At 37.0% G+C, this 22,114-nt stretch overlaps 4 protein-coding genes across 4 annotated transcripts in view; 2 read left to right on the top strand and 2 right to left on the bottom strand.

The window, feature by feature from the left end:
- LOC134845856 (glucose-induced degradation protein 8 homolog) overlaps positions 1-18,706 on the top strand; it is an 83,796-nt gene extending 65,090 nt beyond the window's left edge. Inside the window, exons 3-6 of the mRNA XM_063862955.1 lie at positions 5,206-5,319; positions 15,833-15,918; positions 17,634-17,828; positions 18,121-18,706. Of these exons, the coding sequence (XP_063719025.1) occupies positions 5,206-5,319; positions 15,833-15,918; positions 17,634-17,828; positions 18,121-18,318 (593 nt within the window). The 3' untranslated portion in view covers positions 18,319-18,706. The remainder of the gene's footprint in view (positions 1-5,205; positions 5,320-15,832; positions 15,919-17,633; positions 17,829-18,120) is intronic.
- Positions 1-22,114, bottom strand: part of LOC134845457 (U2 small nuclear ribonucleoprotein A'-like) — a 361,634-nt gene that overhangs the window by 320,499 nt on the left and 19,021 nt on the right. The gene's annotated exons all lie outside the window — the stretch shown is intronic.
- LOC134845456 (protein FAM98A-like) overlaps positions 1-22,114 on the bottom strand; it is a 183,186-nt gene that overhangs the window by 142,053 nt on the left and 19,019 nt on the right. The window lies entirely within an intron of this gene.
- On the top strand, positions 18,926-19,549 carry LOC134845857 (iron-sulfur cluster assembly scaffold protein IscU-like). The gene has a single exon (XM_063862956.1). The coding sequence runs from the start codon at positions 18,930-18,932 to the stop codon at positions 19,395-19,397; it is 468 nt and encodes a 155-aa protein (XP_063719026.1). The 5' UTR covers positions 18,926-18,929; the 3' UTR covers positions 19,398-19,549.

Raw genomic sequence — 22,114 nt, 5'->3', positions numbered from 1 at the left:
TACCAAGCTGCGGGTTAGCTAAGCAGCGCGGTTTGCTGTTACAGAAGAAAGCTCAGTTTAAAATTCCTTGGAACTACCGATGGCATGGGTTTTTGTTCTTTGCATTAATATGTTCCTAAATGAATACAATTGGTTGATATTCTTATTGTTTTTGCTCTGCTTCAACTGTGTTCTTATGAATATACATCAAGAATTCACATTATATCAGGACTTACCGATAGCTCTGTTTTTGAACCGTACTAATTAGTGTCCTATACCATTCGTAGCAAAGCTTACCAAGCTGCGGGTTAGCTGAGCAGCGCGATTTGCTGTTATACAGAAGAAAGCTCAGTTTATAATTCCAAGGAACTACCGATGGCATGGGTTTTTGTTCTTTGCATGAATATGTTCCTAAATGAATACAATTGGTTGATATTCTTATTGTTTCTGCTCTGCTTGAACTGTGTTCTCATGAATATACATCAAGTATTCACATTGTATCAGGACTTACCGATAGCTCTGTTTTTGAACCGTACTAATTAGTGTCCTATACCATTCATAGCAATGCTTACCAAGCTGCGGGTTAGCTAAGCAGCGCGGTTTGCTGTTACAGAAGAAAGCTCAGTTTATAATTCCTTGGAACTACCGATGGCATGGGTTTTTGTTCTTTGCATTAATATGTTCCTAAATGAATACAATTGGTTGATATTCTTATTGTTTCTGCTCTGCTTGAACTAGGTTCTCATGAATCTACATCAAGTATTCACATTATATCAGGACTTACCGATAGCACTGTTTTTGAACCATGCTAATTACTGTCCTATATGACTCACAGCAGTGCTTACCAAGCTGCAGTTTAACTGAGCAGCGCGGTTTGCTGTTAAATTAGAAAGCCAAGTGTATAGCTTTTGGAACAACCGATGGCATGGGTGTTTCTTTGCATTAATATGTTCCTAATTGAATACAATTGGTTGATATTTTTTTTTGTTTCTGCTCTGCTTGAACTGTGTTCTCGTGAATATACATCAAGTATTCACATTATATCAGGACTAACCGATAGCTCTGTTTTTGAACCGTGCTAATTAGTGTTCTATACCATTCACATCAATGCTTACCAAGCTGCGATTTAACTGAGCAGCGCGGTTTGCTGTTACAGAAGAAAGCTCAGTTTATAATTCTTTGGAACTACCGATGGCATGGGTTTTGGTCTTTGCATTGATATGTTCCTAATTGAATACAATTGGTTATTTTTCCAATTGTTTCTGCTCTGCTTGAAACGCGTTCTCATGAATGTGCATCAATTATCTCATTATATCAGGACTCACCGATAGCACTGTTTTTGAACCATGTTAAATACTGTCCTATATGACTCACAGCAGTGCTTACCAAGCTGCGGGTTAACTGAGCAGCGCGGTTTGCTGTTACAGAAGAAAACTCAGATTGTAGTTTTTTTGTAACTACCGATGGTATGGGTTTTTTCAGTGCATAAATATGTTTCTAAATGAATACAATTGGTTGATATTCTTATTGTTTCTGCTCTGCTTGAACTGTGTTCTCGTGAATATACATCAAGTTTTCACGTTATATCAGGACTTACAGATAGCTCTGTTTTTGAACCGTGCTAATTAGTGTCCTATACCATTCATAACAATGCTTACCAAGCTGCGGATTAACTAAGCAGCGTAGTTTGCTGTTGCAGAAGAAAGCTCAGTTTATGATTCTTTGGAACTACCGATGGCATGGGTTTTTGTTCTTTGCATTAATATGTTCCTAAATGAATACAATTGGTTGATATTCTTATTGTTTCTGCTCTGCTTGAACTAGGTTCTCATGAATCTACATCAAGTATTCACATTATATCAGGACTTACCGATAGCACTGTTTTTGAACCATGCTAATTACTGTCCTATATGACTCACAGCAGTGCTTACCAAGCTGCGGTTTAACTGAGCAGCGCGGTTTGCTGTTAAATTAGAAAGCCAAGTGTATAGCTTTTGGAACAACCGATGGCATGGGTGTTTCTTTGCATTAATATGTTCCTAAATGAATACAATTGGTTGATATTTTTTTTTGTTTCTGCTCTGCTTGAACTGTGTTCTCGTGAATATACATCAAGTATTCACATTATATCAGGACTAACCGATAGCTCTGTTTTTGAACCGTGCTAATTAGTGTTCTATACCATTCACATCAATGCTTACCAAGCTGCGATTTAACTGAGCAGCGCGGTTTGCTGTTACAGAAGAAAGCTCAGTTTATAATTCTTTGGAACTACCGATGGCATGGGTTTTGGTCTTTGCATTGATATGTTCCTAAATGAATACAATTGGTTGATATTCTTATTGTTTCTGCTCTGCTTGAACTAGGTTCTCATGAATCTACATCAAGTATTCACATTATATCAGGACTTACCGATAGCACTGTTTTTGAACCATGCTAATTACTGTCCTATATGACTCACAGCAGTGCTTACCAAGCTGCGGTTTAACTGAGCAGCGCGGTTTGCTGTTAAATTAGAAAGCCAAGTGTATAGCTTTTGGAACAACCGATGGCATGGGTGTTTCTTTGCATTAATATGTTCCTAAATGAATACAATTGGTTGATATTTTTTTTTGTTTCTGCTCTGCTTGAACTGTGTTCTCGTGAATATACATCAAGTATTCACATTATATCAGGACTAACCGATAGCTCTGTTTTTGAACCGTGCTAATTAGTGTTCTATACCATTCACATCAATGCTTACCAAGCTGCGATTTAACTGAGCAGCGCGGTTTGCTGTTACAGAAGAAAGCTCAGTTTATAATTCTTTGGAACTACCGATGGCATGGGTTTTGGTCTTTGCATTGATATGTTCCTAAATGAATACAATTGGTTATTTTTCCAATTGTTTCTGCTCTGCTTGAAACGCGTTCTCATGAATGTGCATCAATTATCTCATTATATCAGGACTCACCGATAGCACTGTTTTTGAACCATGTTAAATACTGTCCTATATGACTCACAGCAGTGCTTACCAAGCTGCGGGTTAACTGAGCAGCGCAGTTTGCTGTTACAGAAGAAAACTCAGATTGTAGTTTTTTTGTAACTACCGATGGTATGGGTTTTTTCAGTGCATAAATATGTTTAAATGAATACAATTGGTTGATATTCTTATTGTTTCTGCTCTGCTTGAACTGTGTTCTCGTGAATATACATCAAGTTTTCACGTTATATCAGGACTTACAGATAGCTCTGTTTTTGAACCGTGCTAATTAGTGTCCTATACCATTCATAACAATGCTTACCAAGCTGCGGATTAACTAAGCAGCGTGGTTTGCTGTTGCAGAAGAAAGCTCAGTTTATGATTCTTTGGAACTACCGATGGCATGGGATTTGTTCTTTGCATTAGTATGTTCCTGAATGAATACAATTGGTTGATATTCTTATTGTTTCTGCTCTGCTTGAACTGTGTTCTCATGAATATACATCAAGTATTCACATTATATCAGGTTTTACCGATAGCTCTGTTTTTGAACCGTGCTAATTAGTGTCCTATACCATTCACAGCAATGCTTACCAAGCTGCGAGTTAACTGAGCAGCGCGGTTTGCTGTTACAGAAGAAAGCTCAGATTATAGTTTTTTTTTGTAACTACCGATGGCATGGGTTTTTTCTTTGCATTAATATATTCCTTAATGAATACAATTGGTTAATTTTCCAATTGTTTCTGCTCTGCTTTAAACGTGTTCTCATGAATGTGCATCAATTATTCGCATTATATCAGGACTCATCGATAGCACTGTTTTTGAACCATGCTAATTACTGTCCTATATGACTCACAGCAGTGCTTACCAAGCTGCGGGTTAACTGAGCAGCGCGGTTTGCTGTTACAGAAGAAAGCTCAGATTATAATTCTTTGGAACTACCGATGGCATGAGTTTTGTTCTTTGCATTAATATGTTCCTAAATGAATACAATTGATTAATTTTCCAATTGTTTCTGCTCTGCTTGAAACGTGTTCTCATGAATGTGCATCAATTATTTGCATTATATCAGGACTCACCGATAGCACTGTTTTTGAACCATGCTTATTTCTGTTCTATATGACTCACAGCAGTGATTACTAAGCTGCGGGTTAACTGAGCAGCGCGGTTTGCTGTTTCAGAAGAAAGCTCAGATTATAGTTTTTTTTTTGTAACTACCGATGACTTAGTTTTTTTTCTGTGCTTTAGTTTGTTCCTAAATGAATACAATTGGTTGATATTCTTATTGTTTCTGCTCTGCTTGAACTGTGTTTTCATGAATATACATCAAGTATTCACATTATATCAGGATTTACCGATAGCTCTGTTTTTGAACCTTGCTAATTAGTGTACTATACCATTCATAGCAATGCTTACCAAGCATTATTTTAAGACTAACCGGTTGCGCTGTGTTTGAACAGTGCTAATTACTGTCCTATATGTTTCATAGCAGTGCGTACCAAGCTGCGGGTTAACTGAGCAGCGCGGTTTGCTGTTACAGAAGAAAGCCCAGTTTTTAGTTTTTCGGAACCACCGATGGCATGCGTTTTATTCTTAGCATTAATTTGTTCCTATATGAATAAGATTGGTTGGTATTCTAATTGCTTCTGCTCTGCTTATAACGTGTGCTCATAAATATACATCAAGTATTCACATTATTGTAAGATTAACCGATTGCGCTGTGTTTGAACAGTGCTAATTACAGTCCTATATGATTCATAGCAGTGCGTACCAAGCTGCGGGTTAACTGAGCAGCGCGGTTTGCTGTTACAGAAGAAAGCTCAGTTTATAATTCTTTGGAACTACCGATGGCATGGGTTTTGGTCTTTGCATTGATATGTTCCTAAATGAATACAATTGATTAATTTTCCAATTGTTTCTGCTCTGCTTGAAACGCGTTCTCATGAATGTGCATCAATTATTCGCATTATATCAGGACTCACCGATAGCACTGTTTTCGAATCATGTTAATTACTGTCCTATATGACTCACAGCAGTGCTTACCAAGCTGCGGGTTAACTGAGCAGCGCGGTTTGCTGTTACAGAAGAAAGCTCAGATTATAGTTTTTTTTATAACTACCGATGGCATGGGTGTTTCTTTGCATTAATATGTTCCTATATGAATAAGGTTGATTGATATTCTAATGGTTTCTTTTGATCCGTGCTTATAACTGTCCTTTATTATTCCCGGCAGTTTATGTAAATGTTGTTTTCGTGTTCTACAGAGGGATTCAAAGAAGCAGCTGAAGCGTTTGCGGCTGAAGCCAACATGGATTTGCAGCCAGACAAACTGAGTGGCATGGACGAGCGGCTGACCATACAGACATGCATCGTGTCAGGTAAGGAGGGCGAAGATTCCATAACCCATTCTTTGCGCAGGTTGTTTTTTGTTCAAATACTTTCAACGTAACTATCTGTCTTATGTACTCATTATAGTCTATAATCATCACATAAAGAAAAAGAAAGAGTACTTCAATTACTGTACAAAACTTCGATACACGTTTTCGGAATTTTTTTACTTGTTTTTTTTGTCATTTTCCCATGTTAGTGTCGAACGTAATGAAGACTCCTTTCTAGGTCGTGATGGTTTTTGTTTTTCAATTTTTTGGTTCAAGCTCAAATTTTTTGTTCAAGCTCAATTTAGTTTTTTGCTTTTGAATTTTGATTTCTTTTCATTTTCAGTTCATTTCTTTTGTTAAAAGGAAGGCAAACTGCACTGTTGAACAGTAAAAGTGTTAAGGTCAATTTGCTTAGTTTTATTTGATATTTAAATATAAATTGTGCAAGAAATTCATAACCCGGTTCGGTTATGGTTCCAGTGTCATCCGCCTCCTCATGATGGGACCGGCTGCGGAAAAATGGATGACATCTTTTTTCCTCCACGGAGTAAAAGGTCCAAGATTGAAAGCTGGGAGGAACTGGGTGGGGGTTAATAAAAAAAACTAGTTGTGTAAAACGTAAATCAGCTAGGAATCCTCCATAATCCGGAGGTATGCCGTTTCTTTCACAATCCGTAGTCGGCTATTTGTTCTTATTTCGAAGAATTTACGGCACGGTGAGTTGCAGATAGCTCATGCCCTTATACTATGGCCTGAATAAAATTGTTTGATTCATGTGAAGATGTGGGTGTCTGATTTAATTTCAAATGGATGTTTCAAAGACACATAGATCTTGATGATTTTTTCCTAGATAATGTCCAAAGTTTGTTTACGCTCAAAATTGAGTTTTAGCGGTTTGGCTTTTGAAATTTCAATTGAGTTCTTTCATTAGAAGGTAGGAGTAGATTTAAGGGATTGCTTCTCTAGGATCGTTCTCCCTCTTCACTTAACGGCACCGCAAAGTGGTCCCTTGGGTAGTGAGTTCAGCAGGGCGACCGAGATTCACTACTATCCTTAATCCCGAAAGGGTTAAGTTGGTGGTAATTGTACTACTGTACTATGTTACTCGCCTCTTCGTATTGTTCTTGTGGCTGTATCGATCGCAAGAATCTCCAATATTAATTAAGTTCAGATAAATATAAGTCCAAATACAGTAGGCAAATAATCTAACGAAAGAAACGGGTCCGCGATCAATCAATACCTTTTTCCGAATGCAATTCAACTTCCCGTTAACACTAACTAACTCTCTGAACTCTTGCTATCCTCGATAGCTCAATCAACTATCTCTCGCTCTTGAGAAATCATTATTTTGATGAATTTACACTCGCTTGGGAGAATTTCTATACTCACAAGTGTCTAACTGTTCTCCAACTAACTACGAGAACGCAACTGCTCTCGCTAGTAGCTAGTTTTGTTCTCCTACTGATGAGAATCATTTACAATCTAATTTAGTGCCAATTGTTCTCACTAAGTATAGGCTACCCGTAACCGTTTCGCTATGTTTTTCTATTTGAGTTTTAGTTATAGTTTTAGTTGTGATCTTTCCTACAAGTACACTTTGCGCAAGTTTCTAGCTGAAATTTCCCTTGACGACTCTAGTTATAAATGCCAACTCATCATAGGTGCCTCGTAACCGTTTCGCTATGTTTGTCTATTTGAGTCTCAGTTATAGTTGTGATCGTCCCTACAAGTACACTTTGCGCAACTTCCTGGAAATTTCCCTTGACGACTCTAGTTATGAATGTCAACGCATCATAGGTGTCTCCAACTAAGTTGCGCAGATTTCAAGTCCAATTTCACCTCTAAACCAAGCTAAGTTTAACTAACTGATCTCCCAAAGTTTGATCATCTCGTTAACATTCCGACCTCCTGGGGTTAGAGTCAGACCCTTTTCATGGGTAGCTAAATCACTGTAAACACCATCAAAATTTCCAGCCATACTCTATTTCAATCCCGACCTTTCAGCTATTAGGGGAACGTAATTAGTTTCTTAGGAGTTAAATTGGGCCAAAAGTCACCTCCGGGAGCTAAGTTAATATCCCGCCCATTCATATCACTTAACAGACCTAAGATCTACTTCCCATGCTTTGCTTCTATAATTGTCACTTTTCTCTAAAGATTAAAGGAAAATAGTCCTCCTGATTTTCTATTAACAGCTCATTCGTCAAGCTAAGCTGAACCCGACAATTTAGTTTATTGAACTACTTCAATTTTAAAGCTGTATGCATTACAGCTTGTGCTTCAGTTACCAGTAGATAAATTTCCTCCCAATTATAAGTTACGTGACCAGTTAACAATTTCAAAGGGTTGAGGCCGGCAAATGCGTATGTTTTCAGTGCTAATGCCGAGGTTTTCTATGCACTTTTGGTCCTGAACGTTTTAAGGTTTTTTGGAGGTCGCGCGGGGTCAATCTTCCATATCCAGGCTGAGAATCCCATGGGGTCTTACCTACAGTTTCATTCATATTCCATTTCTAAGTTCCATTATCTCTTTTCCCTCCATCTTTTTCGGGTTTCTATTGCCTCAAAATCATCATGTCCTTGCTCATTATTTGTGTAAATTGCCCACTTCCGATCTAATGGGTCTTCTGCTAAAGTGATTATAACTTCAGTGCAACCATCGAGTTTGGCTCAAATTTTAATACTTGATATCCCTTGCCATTATTTATCATATCCTAACCTTTGGCTCCTTGCGTTCAGTGGGGCCCGAGAAATGACTTCCGGTATGGGGGCTTTTTTCTTAGGGCATTGTCAGCACTGTATATCTGAAGTTTTTATCTCCTGGTATTCTATGGTTGCACGTGTTTCTGAATAGCCATAAGGGTGATTGGCACTAAAATTTGCACTGTGCTGTGGTGGGGGGGTTCCAAGTTTTTATAGTATCTTAATACATGGGCAACAGTTGGATTCTCCTCGAGAAGTTGTTACCGCGTAGTGGAACGACTTCTTGCAGGCACATTTTTTGGGTTCTGGGAATGATTACATTAAACTTTTTCAGATTCGTTCTCTGTTGTCGGTGGGAGGGGTTTTCATTATTTTATAGCTTATCTTAATACACGGGCACCAGATCTCGGGAAGTTTTTACCTCCTAGTGGACCAATTTCTTGCCAGCCTGTGAGGTTCGAGGGTGTTACTACTCGTATATAAAAACTAAAATTTTGGTTTTTCGGAAAGTATCGATAAAGACGTTAAAACCTGAATTTTCCCTAAGTTTGATTGTCCTGATTCGTCTCCTCAGGCAGGCTTAAAATCACTCAACTGGGCCATAAACCTATAGTTGCGTGCAATTCCAAACCTCTAGAAACCCAAGATGATGCTGTCCACGGCGACTCGCAATTAGTTGAATTTACAGTAGAATCACCAATTCTACTGACGCAAACTCTACTTTTTAGCAGCCAAGGTGGAAAGGTCGCGAAGAACGTGAATGACTTCCAATTTTAAAAAAAGGAATTTTTTCCCAATTCGTAGCGGAATTAAGAGTGCCATTCATAAAAAAATATAAAATTCAAGGAGATTCAGCGTGATATATTATTTTTCAAAGTTTGCGTTTTCCAAATCATTTGTTTTCTTGTTTTCATGTTTCCTTCAGGGTTTTTAACTATCTGCTTTGTCTCTGTGTGCAAATTGTTACATTTAATTTTTTTCTTCCTTCTGATTTATGTCTGTTACTCATTGTAGTTGAAAGTGTTATGTTTTATCGGCTCAGTCAACTTTTTTTGTGTCGATCGAGGGGTGTAAAAGTTTTTTAAGTTTAATTTGTTCTTTACAGCCATTTTTTATTGCATTTCGACTTAGTGGCCTCTTGGTATTTGGATAAGCGCGATATTGAGGAGAGTATGCAATTTGAGGAGAGTATACAAGTTAAAATTGAAAAATAGATTTGGTCAATATGGGTATATCTGTAAATTTTTTGTAGTTGATTTGGAAAAAGATCATGTAGGTTGATCAGCAGCCAAACGAGACAAAAACAACTAAGCAAATTTTCATAAGTTTTGGAAAACTTTTATTTTTACAACCGGCAACTTTTTTAGGTTGAGAACATACTGTTTACACAAGCAGAGCGTGGTGTCGTACTACGATGTCCACTTTTTTCCTACCGAAGTCGCCAATATGTTTTCAGTTGCAGTGTTCACTTATGCTGTTTCTGTTTATCGTGTATTCAATAGTTCTACTGGCATTTTTCAATTAAGCTTAGTTAGTGACAGGCTCCTGTTTAAAAAAATGGGCTCTTATGAAAACTTAATGGACTTGATTTTTTTGAGACGCTTTGGAAGTTTTAGTTCTACTCGAAAACAACTTCAACAATTTTTATGCTAATTTGTTCCAATGTCGCAACGGAAAAACCGGCTACGTCACTGAGTGTCTGCATATTACGCTTGTCTTTTTTTCTCACATTCTAGGGCCTTCAAAAATTTCAGTTTGACATGTTTTGGTCCTGTTTTTGCTATGTTCTTTTTTCTGCTCTTTCAAATATGAGATTAAATGTTTATAGCACGTGTTATGGGGCTCTGCTGAATAAACCGCAAAATCTTTTTTGTTGTAGAAAAAATTATGGACTATAAGGTATTCAATTTTTGAAATATTTTTTGAACTACCTTGTCAATTACGAGATTGATAAATAATCAATAGAACAGGTGGCAGAAATTTTCTCTGCATAAATAACAGCTTCGCTTTTATTTTTGAAAAAAAAGTATGGGCATTGATTTTTTGGACCTTTTGCCACTCTGCAAAAAACTCTCTTTCTTGGCATACCCTACCAAATCTGTGATCAATGACTCAACCGAAAGAAAAGAATGCAGGGATCTTCATCGAATAATTTATAGAGAATAAATAGAGAAACCAGCATGGAATTTATAAGTGCATGTTTTGAGACTCTTTTCAGTTTTCTTGATATACGCTGTCAAATCTGAGGCTAAGGGTTCAATCGAATAGGGTTTTTTGCCAATTTTTCCTGCTGTAAACGGTCGCTACTCCCTAATTTTGGTAGAGAAATTGAAATAAACCAAACAAAAGTACATTTTGACTGTTTTTTTTTTTAAATTATTTACTCTGCCAACTCTGCGAAAGAATATATTTTGGGAATCTGACTTGCACTAGAGGCTTCCCCCTTTAGTAAAGAAAATCTTATCGGTTTAGGAAAAGTCAAGTTTTAGTTTTTTCTGAAAAGTGTTTTACTTTTCTCAAAAAGTTTGGTATCAATTAGGAGAGTTGGTAGAAGGAATATAGCCTAATAAGCGGTAATTTTCTTAGTTACGCTGAGAAATCAGTGTAGTTATTTTTTGACATTAAATAACGCTTTTTCTTCCGCAACAGTCGTTCATTTTCTAAGTGTGACTATCTACATGGCGCATTTGAGACATAGATTCTAGAGCGTAGATTTTTTTTGTTCTCCAAGATATCTTTTTGTTTTGACGGAATATTTGTGCTCGGTGGTTGGCGTTTTTTCGCCACAAGGGCAATGCGAGCCGCTTGCGAAGCAAGCGCGAGCACATAACATTCTCCGAGCAACAAGCGGTCTTCATCACAGTTTAAAAGTTGGCTCTACGAGGAGAAATCGGTGATGAAGACCTTAGGTGATTAAAACTATAGTTTTTCGATGCGGTTCTGTTCATGGTGCTTGTGAGCCCAAGCTAGGGAAAAGTCCTAAGTCCCTGGGAGAAAATCCACTTTTTTCCGGGAATGAAAGGTAAAGTGGATTGATTTTTGATATTTTTTTTGTTTAGTTTTTAACTTCCACCATAGTCGTGCGTATATGTTTTAGTCCCACACGCCGGATAACCAGGTTCAAATGCTGATCGGAGACAAAAAAATTGTTAACTTTTTTTCTCAACTAGCCTATTCAGAAGAATAGAATAAGTTAAATTTTTTATGCTGTTACAAAAATTCGATGGTCGAATGTAGATGTCGTGCACTCTCAAACTGAGACATCAGGTTCAAATCTCCATCCGGCAGAAAAAGTTCTTTGTTTTTTTTAAATACCAAACCTATTTTTCAAACTCCCGAACTAAAAAAAAGATAAACACCTGCGGTTTTCAGCAGTATCACTTGTTTTATTAATTGTTATGAAGAGGACCAGTTTGGAGGCTGCTCCGTTGGATTTATAGAAATTGATTGTTTCCGTTTCACTCTCTGTTATTTTAACGATTTTAAATCCATTCATAATATATCTCTTATCTTGTTTTCACTGCCTTTAGCTGTGGCTATACCAGTAACTGATAGTAAAGGGGTAATACAATTGACCAATACGCAAGAGGAGCCAGTTCGAGTCCCAGATCAGCCTGTTAAAGGTTTTTGCACATTTTTACTTTGATCGATTTCAACTTGTTGAAATTTTTTAAATAAAATGATCTGCAATGTCTTTTCAAACGATTGAATTTAAATTTTTTTAATCAGGCTGTTTCGCTTTCCCGCAGGGTTTGAGCGAAACAGCCTTACAGACAACTTTTTAATTGAGATTCTGTCGTCAAGTTTTCTTGTGTTTGTTCGGTAGTTAAAAATTTGCTATTTGTTTGAAACCTTGCGTGATTAGTGAGCAGTGCGTCAGGTTTTTATTCCAGGAGGGAGCTTCGAAAGAGAGAAGTGGCAAAAAGTATACTGATGTCAAACAGTCACTGACCCGGTGCAAACAGCAAAAAGCCAAGAACCCTGACTTTGCCTCGCGCCCTTGGTGGTTTTTTTACAGACAAATTGACTTTTAAGTAGCAATTTTTGACATATATTTTTTTGTATCAGCCATGTGGTATTAATGTACTGCGCTAAAATTTAAAAAGACGCATAATCTCGTGATCTTTTTGTGCTGAGTTAAAGGCTTGAGAGATAGCCAATTTGTTATAATTAACGCGGGATATATTTCGTGCTACATGACCCGTCTTAGAAACCGTTCCAAATTGAATTGAGGCATGCTATTTGGTCTACTGAATACTAGGCTATCTGCGCAAAAATATGACTTTATGCTTTGTATAACCTGTGGGTTGAAGTTTTTTTTTCAACTAAACGCTGGACGTTAGAAGGCATTCTGAACATTCATGGCTTCGCCCTAGTAAGAGCAGTATGGTTGCCTTTTCTTTCTTTTTCTCTTGTCTTTGCATTCTAAGAATCCTTCTTGCCGTTTTCTCGCCTGTACGTGAAGTGCAGCTTCGCCTCTTTGTATTTTATTTGTTATACAACTACAAAATGTTCATTTGAACAGTTTTTGCTAAAAGGAAATAATTTGCAACAGCTCTTGATAATGTGACATGATTCTTTTTGACTCTACAGTTAATGTTTTTTTTTCAAGTCTGTCTCTAAAGCGTTTAAGCTCACACTCTTGAATTCACAATTCAGGTGTTAATTAATTGTGTTTAAACTAGTTTCAGCTTAGTGTTTACACTAGTCTCAGCTCAGTGTATTATTAAGAATCTTCTTTTTTTCTTAACTAAGTCGCAAATATTGGTGCCACTTTTCGGGCGCTTTTACAGATTTTTGACAGCATGTGCTTTCAATCATAATAAGTTCGAATCATAATAAGTTGACAAAGTTGATGCATTTTAAACTAATCAAATGAACCGAAAAAAAAGCTATTTGTTTCAAACCACTGAAGGCATCCACACTATTTTTGCATGTAACAAATCGCAAAGCTCAAAGCCACACTACGTATAAAAAAAATGCAAGATATATTGAATTAGAAAATTTTTGAAGTTTTTATTATTGTTAACTCAATATATCTTGCATTTTTTTAAATGCATAATTTATACATTATGTGGCTTTGTGCTTTGCGATTTGTTACATGCAAAGTTAGAGTGGATGCCTTCAGTTCGTTATTTTATTACTTGCAAAATTGTGTCTATTTTCATTTGGTGCCACTTTTGCTGAAGCGTATTGGCAGTTTATTAGCATATGTAGCTGCTTTATTCGTGACTAGTCTTTGTCGGTGGTTAAGCGTGCGTGGCTGAGTGGTCAGTGCCTAAAACTTCAAATCCTTGATTGCAGTAGATCGAATCTTAGACCTAGCCGAATATTCGCTAATTCGAGATTTCTTTTTTATAGCTTTTTCTAGAGCTGATGTTTGTAGTGTTCTGCTAGTGTTTGCGAATTAAAGCTTCGCCTGTGTCGAAAATTTCTTTGAAACCATAAGCGATTATTTTTTTGATCTACAAAATTTTTAAGTGTACTGTTGGCGGCGTAGCGTATCAATTTGGTGATAATTTCTCGTTTCTACTAATGCGATTCGCTTTTACGGGATTTGTTTTCTAAAAGTTCTTCAAAACCGTTTGTTATATTCAGAAGTTTTTCCTGATCCTTTTAGTGTTTTGGATTCTTCATGCTGTTTTTGCAATCTAGCCGAAGTTTGAATTCCTAAAAAAATTGCTTATATTTTTCACGTTTCGGTGGCGTTAAATGAATGTTTTTTTTTCCGATTGAATTTAATCGTTTTTCGAGTTTTCCCTTTTTTCATTTATCAAATTATTTTTGACGACTCTTGAAGTTTGGGATGCAACTAAGGCCCATGGTTTTATTAGCGCAATCAAACGTATTCAAGGTTTTTCGCGCAATTAAACGTATTTAAGGCTTTTTCGCGCAATTCTTTTTGCAGTCTTAGGGTACCAGTTTTTATGCACGATTTTGCTCACCTGCGGTAGACCTACAAAGTTAGTTTTACTCCAGTAAAAGTTCTTTTCGAAGTCTCATTTAGCGCCTCTTTGGCAATAAAATTTTTGAAAGATATTCAATTTCTTTTATTTTATTACTCATTTTTCAAATCCACATGAAGTATATAACGCCTAATAACGCTTGCGAAGCTAGTGTATCAGTACGAACCTGCTTTTTTTCCAACCAATGTCACAAATATTGGTGCCAATTTTGGGGCACCTTTAGAGCTTTGTGATAGCATGTGCTTTGACATTCGAATAGTATAAAAAGCAACACATTTGAAGCATTTTTAATTCTTCAAATGAACCGAAAAAAGCTATTTGTTTCAAACAGCATCACAATAAAAACTCAGGTCTCGCATTTCCAAATCAATATATCTCGCAATTTTTTTTAAATGTATAATTCATACATAATATGGCTTTATGCTTTACGATTTGTTACATGCAAAGTTAGTGTGGATGCTTTCAGTTTGCAATATTCCAAATTATTACTTGCAAAATTGTATTTCGTGCCACTTTCACTGAATTGACTTGACAATTTAGCATATGTAGCTACTTCATTCGTGACTAGTGTTTGTCGGTTGTTAAGCTTGCGTGGCTAAGGGGATACTGCGTGAGACTCAAAATCTCTTGATTGCAGTAGGTCGCAGATTCGAATCTTAACGTCGACGAGTTTTTTTGCTAATTCGAGGCTTATTTCTATTTTTCTTATCTCACTTGATAGAGCTGCTTTTTGGTCGTGTTCTCGCTTAGTTTTGCGAAGCGCAGCTTGGCCTCTATGTTAACTATTTCTTCTTAAGTTTTTGTCCCGTTTGTTGCATCGGCTCTTTTTCCTTCCTGCACCTGCGAAATTTTACAAGCTGTTGTTGTTCCCGTTCTCCGATTGTTTCGCATAACTAGGCCATAACAAACATTATTGATCTCCATACTTAATCCTGTAAAACTACTAGTTACACCATAAAATTGATGTTCGTGCGAAGTGTGTGTTTGTGAGGAGGTGGTGGCGATAGAAAAAGAGCCGTAGCATCAAATCACGCTAAAAAAGCGACAGAAAAGAAAAACCGGACAAAAATTGTAGCCTTTTTTTATATTGGTCAGCTAGATTTTTGTGTGCTACTGGCGCTGTGATAGGATACTCTTGTCATTTTGTTTTTGTTTGATAAGTAGCAGAAAGCAACGCTTGGCTGTTTCTCTTAAATTGAGTTTTGCTTGACCTCTCAATTTGTTTTCAGAAAGGTTTTGCGAAGTGTTCTTTGGCTTGTGTCTTAATTTATAATTTCATTCGTGTCATGCTTCAAGCGCTAGTTTTTGATCCGGATGGAAATGAAACAATTTCGAAATATATACAATCACTTAGAAACGTAAATACTTTGAAAATTTTCAAGTAAGACGTGATGTTAAGCGATGAGTTTTTTTAGATACCAGTTTTTATGCACGATTTTGCTCGTCTGCGGTAGCCTAGCCCTACAAATTGAGTTTTACTCCAGGAAAACTTCTTTTCAAAGTCTCATTTAGCGACTTTTGGAGCGTCTTTGCAGCTTTGACTTTGTGGTAGCATGTGCTTGACATTCGAATAGTATAAAAAGCAACACAGTTGAAGCATTTTTAATTCTTCAAATGAACCGGAAAAAAGCTAATTGTTTCAAACAGCATCACAATAAAAACTGATGTTAAGCTCTGAGAAAATTTTCTTAAAAAAGAGACCGAACATGATTCTAGAGTTTCAAGTATAAACTGCAAGGGTCTGTTTTGATAATTAATATTAAAGAGTTAAAGTTTTGAACTACTTGTTTTAAGCTATTAAGATGATCAATAGGCATATGGTTATTTCGAAGTTTGCTATTTCAGGCGACATCATAGGAGCTATGAAACTCATCAATGATTTAAACTCTGATCTATTAGACGAAAACGCAGAAATCAATTTTCAACTGAAAGTGAGTTGTTTAATTAGTTTTTAAAATCCCTCAGCCTGTTTTGTTTGATGATTGCCTAATAAAAGTGAGTTACATTCAACAAATCGCTTGGTGGAACCAAATAGACGGCAGTGAATTGTTTTTTTTTTGTTAAATTTAAATAGTTATGCCCAAAATAGATATTCTGCTGAGTTTTGATAATAGTGACTAGAGAATGGTGAAGGTGAACGAAGTCGGAGTGTCAGTTTGCCAAAAATGCGAGAAATTTTTTAATCGTAATCTCTTTAATTATTGTCATCAGATCAAAAAAAGGTAATCAGATAAACAAGATAATATTCTAGAAGGTAATTTTTAACTTCCTACACTTCATTTTACAAAACATTTGAGAGCCAACATAAGGTTTTTCACGAGCAGCAATGCTTCCAAGGATGCAGCCAGTTAAATCGGAGAATATTCTAACTCTCGGCAAACTGACACGCTTGATAATTTCGGCAACCTGACCTTTCGATTTCAAATGACACCCAGAGAACTATTAAATGATTAAAGTACAATAAATGATTTGTGATAAATGATGCATTAACTCACTTGGAATGTGGGTCTGTAGATTTAGTTCCTCATAAGCCGGTATTAGTTTCCAACTATACGACATAAAACGCGTCACATGGTTTACGTCACTGATCTTCTGAGACTGGTTTTTGGACTAAAAAGCAGGCTTTTATGCTCTTTTACTGCTCTTATAGCCATCTGTGATTTTCATGGAGTGAAATGTACTGAAACAATGTCCCTAGAATTAAAATAACCGAATTCCAATAAAATTTGGTCTTGATCTACGACCTTGTAAGTCAATCAATACTTGACGCTCAAAATTTATTTATGTCTATTACTGAAAATGTTGAGAGTCTCTTTTCACATTGAAAATTCTATCCAGAGAAGTATTTTGAAAACTTCAGTGGATTCGGATCTACTTAAATCCCCCCACCATGGTATCTTCTTAACAATCTGCCCCCTATGAATAAATACGGTAAATTACGTCAGAGCTTTTTATTGCAAATTCTAATCTCGTTGCTTTCTGATTGGTCGAAAATTCGACTGTTTTAATCTACTTAACAATCTCCCACCTTTCTTAGAAGGGGAGGGGGGAATTGTTAAGTAGATCCGTTGATTCTGATAATGCCTTTTGAAAGATCTTCTTGAAACGCTTACCGTGTTGCATTGAATTAAGAAAATTATGGTCTGAGTTAAAAGCCTCCCCCAATTCCGCTTACGGGGAGGAAGTTAGCTTGATTCTGAGTTTATTGTATACTTTTTAGTCAACCAGCCCGGATGACGGCACTTTTCCAGTTCCTCACCCTCTTCTCGAGATAAAGCGGTTCAAAGAGTGTTCACACTGCATTTTGCATATAAGAAGTATTGTAAAAATTTGTTCACCTGCTCACACTGACATCTTTTAATGCAGTTTATAACATGAAAAGTCATTTTTAATAGACTTTCTTCCGTGAATTTCAGAAAAATCAAACAAGGGCATGGAAAAGAGCCCGAATGCCGTAACCCGGAGGTTAATTATTTAGTCTCACTTTGCAATTTGCAACTCACCGTGCAAATTGCAGCGAGCGTGCGATTTGAAACAGACAATCATATGGTTGCTGGTTGGGCACCATCAGCGCCACAAGGCTCAGCCAATCAGAAGCGAGCCTTTGTAAAATCTAATTTGAGGTGTGGAATTTGAATTGTTTCAGCAACAGCACGTGATTGAGTTGATCAGACGTGGGGACAAAGAAGGGGCTTTGACTTTTGCTCAGACATATTTGTCAGAGCACGGCGACGACGCGAACAAGCGCCAGGCCACGGAGAAGACTCTCATGCTGCTCTGTTTTGATGACTTCGACTCCTGTCCCGTCAAAGACTTTCTCTCGGAATCAAAGAGGCTCAAGGTGTTTATTTATTCATATGATCCACTCCAATTTTTACCTCGACAGGTGGTGATTAGTTGAAAAATTGTGATGCCCTTTCAAACTCTTTGTGAGCATTGTGCTTGCGTCCATAGTCGAAAATAACATAATTACAATAAATTATTTTGAGCATAAATGAAAATCGGCAAAGCAATTGGTCCTGGCTCAGAAATTATGTTCTTAATTTTTTTTCAAGTGATTGTGAATGAAATGAACATTGTTCGCACCTTCTGGTCGTGCGTTTTTTTCTCTCGTGAAAAGGATCTCTTTTCAGCTGGCCGAGGACGTGAACAGTGCAATTTTGATCGCACAAGACAGAGAGCCGAGCTCTAAACTAGCGAAAGCCGTGCAAATTCTAGACTGGGCTCAGAACTCTCTAGATGACCGAGGAGTGAAATACCCGAGAATCGATGACGTCACAACCGGTGAACTTTCCTACCCAGATTCGGCCAGTCTCGCTACGATGCAGTGATTGTTGGAAATTCTAGATCAAAAACAAGACTTTACATCTGATTTAGTACAAATATATACTTAACAAGTTATCTATCCTGGTGGCGACGATTAGTAAATCAAACAGCCTTCACAAGATTGTTTAAAAAGATCCGATTTTCTTGTCATCTCTCATCAAAAGTAACAGGGTGGAAAAAATTGTTAAGTAGATACCCAACCATTACAAACTTAATTTTGTTTAATTGTAAAATGTTTTATGATCTTAACTGGAATTTTAAATGTCAGGAAAATTTGGAAGGAGATACTATTTATTGATTGAAACTTGTCAGCGTTCTCTTTCGCTATTAGTTGTTGTGAAGTAGCGTAATCTATTGAGACTTAAAGTGTTGAATTTAACCATTATTCACTGATTTTTTTTCTAGTTCTGATGTCAACTTAATTGGTTTTCCTCTCTTGACGAAACATTAACTAAAAGCTTTTTCTTCTGTCTCGCTTTGCGCAGCAAGTAGTTCCCTTCAAACTTTGTCTAGGTAATTTCTTTAGGGCTGGATGCGTGTCTGAAAAAATGTTCTGGAAAAAATACATGCTATTATTACGGACGCTTTTGTCATTTTTATCATTTTCAGAACAATTATGGCATTCCTTGTGCGACGATCTCTTCCTGTACTTCTGAGAAGCGGTGCTAACCAGGTGTCCCAAGTGGCCGCCTACCACCCTAAAGTGATCGACCACTACGAGAACCCGAGAAATGTCGGATCCATGGACAAGAATGACGACGATGTCGGAACTGGGCTGGTGGGAGCTCCAGCTTGCGGTGACGTCATGAAGCTCCAAGTCAAGGTGGACGATAAAGGAAACATCGTGGACGCCAAGTTCAAAACATTCGGGTGTGGATCGGCGATCGCGTCCAGTTCTCTGGCAACTGAGATGATCAAAGGCAAGAAGATCGACGATGCGGCTATGATCAAAAATCAGCAGATTGCAAATGAGTTGAATCTTCCACCTGTGAAGCTGCATTGCTCAATGCTGGCTGAAGACGCTATTAAAGCGGCGATAAATGACTACAAACTGAAGAAACAGAAAAACAGCGCCAGTCAGTGACGCCGACGCCTCAGTCTGATTCATTGGCTGTGGTTCTTTTCCGCGCTAGGCATGGAATGCCATTTGAAATGATAAAATTAGAGAACTGAACTTAGTTTTACTGTACTTAGAGCATTACTTAACCTCGAGCGATAGTTAAAGTTAACTCTGCACTTTTTTCATAATTAACCTGGCGATCATTGAACAGGATCATTGAAATTGGTGGTCATCTCCATGTGTACTTTTGTCATTTAACAGGCTAGTTTTGAGCATATCTGCATTTTAAACGCTCATTCTATTCGAAATTTGTTTTTGTTGGTTGTAAAGTTTCCTACTCCGATTTAAGTGTGTCAGTTTTTTTTTGTTTGTAAAGAGTACTCTTATATTGCTCTTAAAATAGGAAAAAGTCTTTTTGCGTGCGATAAGCAATCGTTATCAAACTGGAATATAGACTTTTTTCGGGTTAACAATTAGTTTAACCGAATCACTTGAATCATTTGGTGTCTTGGTTCGTAATGAATTCAACTTTCTGAGCGTTTCCTTCACACTTAGTCTGGAGGTAACGAATACGCCTGGGACGCCAACGGTCCTGGATTCGTTTTTTTTTTCAAACTGGAAATAGTCAGTTTCAAAAAAATGTCGGCTGATGATTGTCTGCTGATGTTTTGTCAGCTTAGTTGCCATATTGTATAGTTTTTTTGAAGTTTTTTTTCACATTATAGTCGCTTTTAGTATTCTGAGTTCACTCTGTTTGTGTTGTTTGGTATTTTTTTCTAAACTTGACCTCTTATAAATATTTATTTATTTTTTTCGTTGAAAAACTTTATTCTGCCGATATGATTTCGGCCAGTTTTTTTTATCGGCTTAGTGACCTAGTTTTGAGTCGTTTCAACGGAAACACAATGTGTTCATTTTGATCAAAAACCAGCCATTAAGTATAGCCAAGGCTGAGGATTGTAACACAGACTATTGTTGTTCCAACTTTCGTAACGAAAATAACGGAATATTTCACTCGGGGTGGTTTTTTTTAAGATAAATTTCGACTTTTTAACTAGCCATTTTTGGCGGGATTTTTTCAACATTCACTAAGTATTGTTGTGCTGAGCTTAAATTTGGAAAAATATTTCACCTGTGATTATTTTTGGTAAAGCTATATGGGTTTGAAAGTTGCCTTTTTGGCCGATTTGGGACAATTAGCGCGCGATATATTTCGCGCTATTAACGCGTAAGCGGAGATTTAACCCGTCATAGAAATCATTTTAAATTATTTGAACGAAGCTCATTTGCCATAATTGATTCGTTACTAGGAGCGAAATGTATCACTTTGTACTTGATATGGCGTGTGGGGGGATGATTTTCACAAAAAATCTCAAACTAAAAAAAATGCATTTTTTGATCATAACATTGGAATTTTTTCATGTTATTACTGCTGCATAGACTGCTCTGAGGCATGTGAGTTGGTATTTTTTTTTGAAATTGACTGGTACTGCTACCACTGGTACGCGTCATAATTCGCGTGCATCACTTAAGAAATTTTGAAGACTCAAAGTTTTACTCATTCAGTTTTTTCCAGTAGCGTTAACGGTCAAATTTTTGCTTGTGTATGCGATGTGCAACTTCGCCTCTGTGTATATCTGCTTAGTGGGCACATAAAGTTTCCTTTGACGAGCAAATAAAGTGTTTTGACGGTGAGGTGGACTTTTTAAATTTCATAAGTTTGAAGTCTTGTTGATTTTTTTCGACTTCTGACGAAGTTTCTGACGAGGTATTATCTGCTTTGTTACTGCTGGGTACCTTATTTTCTGATGCTGATTGCACAATAATTTTGTCGTGGTAAGTTTTTGTTTCAAAACTAGGTGATTAGTTTAATAGATCTAGTTTTTTCTCGATCTTTTAGATTTTTAAAAAAAAAATTTTTCTCTATCAAGTGGTGCGAAGCTCAGCTTCGCCTCTTTGTAGAATTTGTTCATGCTTAATTTTGCTTTATCGGTGTTTGATTTAGAATTTTTTTAAAGTTCAGTGGAGATACGTTGTTAGAAGTTAGGCAAACTCTACTATCGAACAGAAAAATTGTAAAGGTCTCGAAAAATGTGATCGACTTCTAATTTCGAAAATGGAAATTAATTTTCAGATTTTCCAGTTAAGATAAAGTTTTACCTATCGATCCAGTTTTTTCAAATTGTGTTAGTTTTAACAATAAGGTGTCCATCATAACTTGTTCTACAAATTCAAAGAGCTTTAAAGTCATTACTTTTTTGTCTATGAAATTCAAAAGTTGAAATTCTTTTGAAAAACAAGTCTTTTTTTTCAGTTTTCTTCGTTGTTTACTCTTTTCCAACTGTCAGTTGGCTATGTTTTTGTTTGCCTCTGACCCTGCTCAGTGCAAGACCAACCGTGGGGGAGAGAGATGTCATCCGTTTCGTCGCAGCCGGTTCCACCTGGAGGAGGTGGATGACGCTAGGACCCTCCAATCGTGACCGAAGTGGGATTTGAACGCCTGACCCTCGTAGTGAGAGACTTTTGCCTAACCCACTCGGCCACGGCTTCTCATTTGTTTTTCGGCTGAAAAGGTGTCGGCTAAAAATATTTTGGCTCAGGGGCCTATTTGTGAGTTCTTTGACGAGAAAACAAATTCAACTAAATAATTTGAGAGGGACTTAAAAACTTGGTTTTTATTTGAAAATTATTATACTCGATTGAAATCAGGATCTAATCAAGATCAAGATGGGAAAATTTCT

Source organism: Symsagittifera roscoffensis, chromosome 5, assembly GCF_963678635.1.
Source record: "Symsagittifera roscoffensis chromosome 5, txSymRosc1.1, whole genome shotgun sequence".
Taxonomy (NCBI): domain Eukaryota; kingdom Metazoa; phylum Xenacoelomorpha; order Acoela; family Convolutidae; genus Symsagittifera; species Symsagittifera roscoffensis.
The sequence above is the reverse complement of the archived record's forward strand: the minus strand, read 5'-3'. Positions and strand labels throughout refer to the sequence as shown.